Below are 8,467 nucleotides of genomic sequence, written 5' to 3'. Positions count from 1 at the left end.
TCCACTTACACATTTTACTAGATTCGATTTTTTTTCCGCCACATGACTTGGTCCGCATATGTGTTTCTCTACATAAAGGAAGTGAAAGTTGCCTTCGCACTGCATTAATGACCGCAACAGTTTTTTACAGAGTTGAAAAAATAGCTTATTTATCTAGGTTAGGACATTTCCTGCACCCTGCACTGATTAACCAAAATTAATTTTTACATGGCTGTATGACATAAATGTTCCTGTATCGCACATGCATGTTAATAAGAAAAGCAATAAGATACATCATCATGTAAAAAGAAAAATATGGAACAATAAATTGTATACAATGTTCTCAAACAACAACATTTATTTTTATTCTTTTTATCTTTCCTGCATTTTAATGGACATCTACTGCAGTGGTTCTCAACCTGGGGATCAGGACCCCCAAGGGGGTTGCAGGGTAATTAAAATATATATATATATATATTAAAAATATAAGAACATATTTTTGACTGGGGTATGTTTATTATTAGTGCTGTCAAAATAATAACGCATTAATGCAAATTTGTTTTAACTGCACTAATTTCCTTAATGCATTAACGCAATCAATCTTCCGGAGGTTGTACCGGGCTCAGTTTTAAAGCTAGAGTGAAGATACTGGCTCGTCGCGGAGGAGGTTAAAAACGCTCCAAACTTACTCTAAATTTTGGAGAGGAAAAACTGTAATGGCCATTTTCAAAGGGGTCCGTCGACCTTTGACCTCAAGATATGGGAATGAAAATGGGTTCTATGGGAACCCACGATTCTCCTCTTTACAGACATGCCCACTTTATGATTATCACATGCAGTTTGGGGCAAGTCATAGTCAAGTCAGCACACTGACACACTGACAGCTGTTGTTGCCTGTTGGGCTGCAGTTTGCCATGTTATGATTTGAGCATATTTGTTATGCTAAATGCAGTACCTGTGAGGTTTCCTGGACAATATTGTCATTGTTTTGTGTTGTTAATTGATTTCCAGTAATACATATATACCTACATTTGCATAAAGGAGCATATTTGAGTATTTATTACTTGAAAATTCTCCATTTAAGGTACATTTGGAACAGATAAAAAAGGTCTGATTAATTTGCGATTAATCATGGACGATCATGGGATTAATTGCGATTAAATATTTTAATCGATTGACAGCCTTAGTTTATACATTACATCGCCTCTACAGGTGATGTAGAAATAAATTTGATTGTGTCTGTGAGAGTCAAAGTGTGCGCGCACATGAGTTTCTGACGGAGCACATCAAAAATCCACAGTGCCTGGAGCACATTGGAAAACGCCTAGGTGCTAGCTTTTTCAAACGAAACAAAGCAAAACTAAACTATCATCAGAAACAAACATTATTTATTTAGCCTACATTTATTAATCAGAATATTCATAATTATCACTTAAATCAGCAGAGGAAGGCACGTAGAAACAGCTGTTTACATTAGGCGAGGGACTCGTAAACACCGACCTGATTACTGTGGGGGGTCACGACTCGAAAAGGTTGAGAACCACCGATCTACTGCATATGTACATGCACTATCACAACAATTACTTAAGTGAAAGACTTGTTAGTCATTTCCAAAGAGGAAGACTAAAATAGGCCTTTTTGTGTTTAACAGAGTAAACTAGGTCTTCTCTGTGACACTGCTTGTATATCTTCCGTAAGCTCAGCTGTGGTTTCTCTCAGGTGTTGCTGCTACTGTTCTCAGCTGTCATTTTGGAGGAGGCGCCGGAAGTATAAAGATAGTCCTTGAACAGGCTCAACACCCGCTTCTTGTAGGTCTTAATGGCAAAGAAGTAGATGACTGGGTCCAAGCAGCAGTTGAAGTTCATTAGTGAAACTGTGATCTGCAGGGACAGGATGGATTACGAAAAAGGAAAACTGACGAAGAATGTTTGAAACCAAATGAACAAAACACAGTTCCTACCTGTAAGGACACCTTAAAGGCCTTCAGTTCCTCGCAGGTCGCCTGGTGGTGTATCTTTCTGGCCATAAACTGCATAAGGTTGAGGTGGTAAGGGCTGAAGCATATGATAAAGGTGAGGAGGATGAGGAGAATGATGGTGTTGGCCCTGTGATTCCTCCTCGATCGACCGCTTACTGAGTTCTGCTTGGCTGCGGCTCGCAGCTTCAGGTTGATCTTGGCGTAGCAGCCCATGATGACGACGAGCGGACCGCAGAAGGAGAAGGCGCAGGCCAGAAGCAGGAGGTAAGGGGTGAAGCGGGAGCCCTCGAAGTTGAAGTACTCCATGCAGGTTCGTCTTCCCTGGTGCTCGCGCAGCATGCTGCTGAACAGCAGAGGAGCTATCTGCAAGGATACCAGAGCCCAGACCACGCAGGACACCCTACGAACTACACGCACACTACGCAAACACTGCAGTCGGTGCGGATGCACCATGGCCAGGTATCGATCCAGACTGATACAGGTCATGAAGCCAATACCTGGTGGAAATATAATGGATATGCAATACAGTTTATGGAAAAACACAAGTAGATTCACAGATAACAACCAAACCATCCTGGTACCATTGTGATACTTTTAAAATGTTGGTCAACAAGCTTTTTATACTTCATATACCTGAAGTGTATAAAGGTTGTACTGTTATACTGTTTTCTTGTCCTATGTAAATGCTGACATCTTTCACACAAAAATTAAAGTTATCTGAACCTGATGTGGAGATATGTTTGCATATGTGTTGACGCATGTAAAAACACACTCATGGTAGCGTATTGGCAACAGAACATTACCTGCGTATGTATTTGCAAAGAAGAGAAGTGTGGTCAGTCTGCAGAGAATGTCACCAAAGGGCCAGTCAAAGTGGCGGATGTAGTAAATAATTCTGCCAGGCAGCGCCAGTGTGAACAGGGTGTCAGATAGTGCGAGATTGACCAGATAGATGGAGGTAGAGTTGAACTTCTGCTTCCTTTGGCAGATCACGTAGAGAACCAAGCTGTTGCCGCAAGCGCTGATAATGAAAACCACGGAGTAGAAAATAGGGAAGAGGACAACGGCAGCCTTCTGGTAGACAAACACATCACAGCTGCTCTGGTTCTCGGCCGAGTTCAGGGTGATATTGTCGACAGCCATCTCACCTGTCAATCTGAGAAAAGGATGAAAAATCATAAATCATTACAGGCAGAAATCAAGTGTGCAAAAGCAAAGGAAAAAGAGACCACTGAGCTATAAATAAAGATCATCATAGTTTATACAGTAGGTATAGAACTTACAATCAGTGATAGGGATCCAAAGTTAATTTACTGTTTCCACTCCTGAGTCTGGTGGTTGTGGGCGTAAATTGAGCTGCGTTACTTGAAATACCTCTGAAAAGGTTGGATGTGGTGTTCCAATCCCACCTCTACGTTTTGACGTCATATGTCTGTCAAACTTGGTCATACTGAAACCCCAGTAGTTAGTTGATGCTCTGTTCACAGACTGTTTTCATTTCATCAGCTTGTCATTGACAATTTTGAAACAAATGGGATATATAGTCCCCTCAATTTTAATATTTGAATAGTGTTTTCATAGTTTAATGCATTTAGATGTATACGAATACACAATATAAACATGTATGACATTTACATTTTTGTGCATTCCCCTGCAAATGTCCAGCAACACGCGTAAATTTCCGCACATTACATGCATACAGTCTTTTCAAAATAAACTTCCAACTTGACAGGAAAATATTTGGTTAGATTTAGGCAACGAAAGAACTTCTTTAGGTTTAGGAAAATATTGCGGTTTGGGTTAAAACAACTACGGAAGTGGCAATGCTGAAGTATGGAAGTTGCGTGATAAGTCAACATCTGGGTTAAAATAACTACAAAAGTGGTGTTACTTAAAGCTGAAGTAGGCGAGATTGGAGCAAATATGATTTAAAAAAAGCTATTTTTATAAAACGGTCGCTATATCCTGACAGTAGTACATGAAACAGGTACTGAAATATGCCTCTGTGTCTTCCGGTGTCCTCCGGTGTCCTCCGGTGTCCTCCGGTGTCCTCCGGTGCTCCTAACGGCATCTGCAAGATTTCACAGACCGGAGGAAAACAATCAATCAGAGCTGATCTGCTGTCCATCTGCTGTCTATCAGAGCCGACTGTCAATCTCACACTTTATCAGTTCATCTAACCTTTCTCGAAAGTACGCTGCACCAACTGCAAGAAGCAGTGCAAATGTGTGCACTGTTCTATTAAAGTCTAGCCACTGTATATCACGTTACGGATGCTTTTGTCCAAAGCAACTTAAAATCTGTGTGTTAAATAGCAACCGATACTTCATGCATGCAGAGAAGCAACATTAACACAACCAGTACTTGCTTACTCTATCACTATCTCACTATCTCCCTCACTAGCACTCTTGTATTAACCACATTGTGGTGATAGTGCTCACAGTCCCATAAATTATGGGGTTATGGGCCATAACGGAGACTCAGCTCCTATTTGTAATACAAAAAGTGGGTACCCAGTGGACCATCAGTATTTAGTATTGTTACTTGGTTTCCTTTAGAGTTATGGTTAGTGTATGTCCATCTAAGTAACAAAAACACGTGGCTGTGTGTGGGTGTTCGTGTTGTGGTTATCATGAAGAAAGGTGTCAGTGTATGTGACAAATGGCCAAGACAACCCGGCCCTTGGCATCTGATACCAACACACCGAGGCACCCTTTAGTGTCTGTATAAGACGCTAGTCTTTCAACTAACTCCAAACGACCAAACGGTCAAACTAGGAAGCACTGATCAAATATGAATCAATATTATGTTACTTTAATGCCTATTTCTCACCTCAAATTATTTCAGATTCATCTTGTAGTGTACTGTTTATCTGTAAAATGAGAAAGTTTGTGTCACGGTAGCCATTGTGAATTCTCTTGAAGGAACGCCAAACTACCGATCACATGACCAGAGCACAGCCAATAGGAACGCTCTCTCTCTCTCTGAAATGACCTGTGATTGGTCAAAGTCTCTCATCACTGGCTAGATTTTTTAAAGCCTGAAAACAGAGCCAAGAGGAGGTGCAGAAGTCTAGTTTTCTCTCAGAACACTTGAATTACAATATACTGAAAGGTTATTATGGAATTTTTGCACAATGATGCCAAAAATACACTGCCTACTGCCACTTTAAGTATGGAAGTTTGAAATACTTGGTTAGGTTAAAGCAACAAAACTACTTAAGTTTAAGAAAAGATCACAGTCTGGGTTAAAATAACTATGGCAGTGGCGTTACTTGACTACGGAAGTTACATGATAAATAAATTAACGTCTGGATTAAATTAACTACGGAAGTGGCGTTACTTAAGTACGGAAGTTACGTGATAAATAAGTCAACGTCTGGCTTAAAATAACTACGGAAGTGGCGTAACTTAAAGGGACTGTTTGTAACTTCTTACACGTATTAATCAGCCGGGTTCGTGTCCCATATGCGCTCGCATATGCGCGCCCGCGTGTGGCTACGCTGTTCAGACAAGACTCCTACACAAACTACACGGAAGCACCAAAACCGCAAAGTTATATTTAGTGAAGCCCGTCTTGCAAAACAGTGTTTGCTGCGGTTGGAGGACACAGGGGAGACCGTAGCTTTGGTCTCCAGGGCCGGAGTCTCTGCTGTACTCTGCTCCACTGCCTGCTTGCCTTCACTGAGCTCGCTCCATGCGCGCACACTACACATTGCAGAAGACTTCGTAGCTCTGAGAATATCTAGTGATTGTACAGTGGACGTTTGTGCAAAAATAAATGATGCAGCCCCTCCAGACCAACAGATGTTTTCCGTGTCTTGTGAAGTGACAGGGCTCCGCAGCGAGAAACGTTATCGTCTCCGACCGGGTGCCGGTGTCTCCCTTGTTTCCTCCCCGGCCGCGGTCGGGAGGCTGAAGCAGGAAAAGCCAAAACTAGGATCAGCATTGATTCATGGAGAGACCTTCGTCTGGTCAGCTAACATTACTGCCAAGCAGCTGAAATATAGAGTGAAATTGTGGTTTTAGCTGACGTGTGTCGCCTCACTGTTTTGAGCGATGCTCGTTCATGTCTATTTAGTGCGAGCACAAGCTCGAGCCCGACGCTGACTTTCGTTGACTTAACGGCCACAGGTGTCCCTGTTAACAAGCAATTCTGATTCTGATCTTACAAACAGTCCCTATAAGTACAGAGTTTACGTGATAAATAATTCAACGTCTGGGTTAAAATAACAATGGAAGTGGCATTACTTAAGTATGGAAGTTACGTGACGTTCATTCATCACTCTTTATACTTTCTGGTTTAAGATTACATGGAAAAAATACACATTGATTTCATGGGATTTACCAATTACATTACATTACTTTTCGTAAGTATAGCTACGAACGGTATAACAACCTGCTTGGTTAGAATTAGGAAAGGATAGTGGTTTGGGTTAAAATAAGTAAGTTTGTTATGTAACTTACATAGACAGCGTTAGTTAAGTACGTAAGTTACGTAACAAAAGTAGAGTAAAATAAGTCAATGTTGACTTGGTTTCAAACGGCACACGAACAGCAGTCCCCTGGGAGAAAGTCTGTATTTGTTTGACCCAATCACCCTGACCTCCTCCGTAAGAGGACTTTTGTGCTCTTTGTACCCCAGCAGTTGCTCTGACCATCTAATAATGACGGGTTTATGTTGGAGTTAGTTGAAAGACCGGTGCGTCTTATACAGACACTAAAGGGTGCCTTGGTGTGTCGGTAACAGATGCCAAGGGCCATTTGTCACATACACTGACACCTTTCTTCATGATAACCACAACACGAACACCCACACACAGCCACGTGTTTTTGTTACTTAGATGGACATACACTAACCATAACTCTAAAGGAAACCAAGTAACAATACTAAATACTGATAGTTAACTGGGTACCCACCGTTATAGCGCATAATAACCCCATAATTTATGGGACTGTGAGCACAATCACCACAATGTGGTTAATACAAGAGTGCTAGTGAGGGAGATAGTGAGATAGTGATAGAGTAAGCAAGAACTGGTTGTGTTAATGTTGCTTCTCTGCATGCATGAAGTAACGGTTGCTATTTAACACACAGATTTTAAGTTGCTTTGGACAAAAGCATCCGTAATGTGATATACAGTGGCTAGACTTTAATAGAACAGTGCACACATTTGCACTGCTGCTTGCAGTTGGTGCAGCGTACTTTCGTGAAAGGTTAGATGAACTGATAAAGTGTGAGGTTTATATAATACGTTCCTGCTTCTGAGGTTTCTCAAGTCTGTACTCTGTGTAGCGGAGGTGAAGGAACGCAGGCCTGAGGTGGAGCTGATGGAAGATATAGAAGGAAGCCGAAGTATTGCTGGTTCTGTCACAATCCTGTGATGTGTGGATGAATCACTAACAGTTTGAAGAATTTCACATCTACGTACATCTCAACCACCAACCCCTTGAAAAGATTAGAAAATCTAAACTGGAAAAAACAAAACAAGGTGTTAAATTCTGAGAATAGTTATGGTGGTAAAAATGTGTGCACTGTATGTCTGCTTCAGCAAAGCAAGATGCAGCAGCTTCACTTCTACAAACAAAAACTGACTCAGTTTCTCAATTCTCGCTCTGGGATAGGCACTAACGGACGAAGAAAATGCTGCTTTCGAAGATATTAAAGAAAATAAGAGCACAACATATTAACCATTAAACCTCAATCAAAAGACAAATTTGATACAACACACGTTCCAATCATAGTATTATAAGACTAATAGCTCAGTACAGTGGCCAAGCTAACAATAGAAGTACAGTAGACGCACATTGGCTACAGTATCACAACTCGCTCGCCCACCAAAGCCCTCCAGGTTGGTGTAATTGAAATGGATGGCTGCTGGAAAGGCAAAAGGTCACTAATTGTCACCAGTCAAATGCGGTTATAATACAGCTCACTTCGGTCACAATAAGGGCTCCGTGTAGACAATGTCACCTGCAGGTTAGGAGCCTGCTGCACTTCAGGCCTGCATTTCACGCTCCATTAATTTTGTGCGCGGAGTTAAACATCTCGTACCATCTGAACATAGCGCCAGAAAAGAAAAAGACAAGTCGTTTGTCGAGCGCTCGCTAGGCGTCCTGGGGGTCTCTCAGTGTTAAATACAGCAGGAGGAAAGAAGGAGATGATCACTTCTGCTCACGCATGCCCTTTGTATTTCACGACCCAAAATAAGCAACATAAACTAGGGCTGTCAATCGATTCAAATATTTATTCACAATTAATCACAAGATTGTCCATGATTAATTGCAAATTGATCACACATTTTTTTATCTGTTCAAAATGCACCTTAAAGGGAGATTTGTTACGTATTTAATACTTAGTGGACAAATATGCTTGCTTTATGCAAATGTATGTTTATATTTATTATTGGAAATCAATTAACAACACAAAACAATGACAAATGTTGTCCAGACACCCTCACAGGTACTGCATTTAGCATAAAAATAGAATAGAGCCCATTTTCATTCACAT

General features: G+C 41.2%; 1 protein-coding gene across 1 annotated transcript; it reads right to left on the bottom strand.

Annotated features, from left to right (window-relative positions):
- Nucleotides 1-1,263: 1,263 nt before the first annotated feature.
- LOC141782075 (G-protein coupled receptor 183) lies at nucleotides 1,264-3,313 on the bottom strand. The gene is made up of 4 exons (XM_074658116.1): nucleotides 3,241-3,313; nucleotides 2,761-3,113; nucleotides 1,940-2,454; nucleotides 1,264-1,859 (listed from the first exon to the last, which is right to left on the bottom strand). The coding sequence occupies exons 2-4, from the start codon at nucleotides 3,098-3,100 to the stop codon at nucleotides 1,695-1,697; spliced, it is 1,020 nt and encodes a 339-aa protein (XP_074514217.1). The 5' UTR covers nucleotides 3,101-3,113; nucleotides 3,241-3,313; the 3' UTR covers nucleotides 1,264-1,694.
- Nucleotides 3,314-8,467: the final 5,154 nt, after the last annotated feature.

This window comes from Sebastes fasciatus, chromosome 14 (assembly GCF_043250625.1).
Source record: "Sebastes fasciatus isolate fSebFas1 chromosome 14, fSebFas1.pri, whole genome shotgun sequence".
Classification (NCBI taxonomy): domain Eukaryota; kingdom Metazoa; phylum Chordata; class Actinopteri; order Perciformes; family Sebastidae; genus Sebastes; species Sebastes fasciatus.
Note: the sequence above shows the minus strand (reverse complement) of the source record. Positions and strands in the feature narration are given on the sequence as shown.

Coding starts and splice junctions, on each gene's coding strand:
- LOC141782075 (XM_074658116.1), bottom strand. CDS start 3,100: ATGGCTGTCGACAATATCACCCTGAACTCGGCCGAGAACCAGAGCAGC. Junction 2,455..2,760: donor CTTTGCAAATACATACGCAG/GTAATGTTCTGT, acceptor TATTTCCACCAG/GTATTGGCTTCATGACCTGT. Junction 1,860..1,939: donor CCTTTAAGGTGTCCTTACAG/GTAGGAACTGTG, acceptor CTGTCCCTGCAG/ATCACAGTTTCACTAATGAA.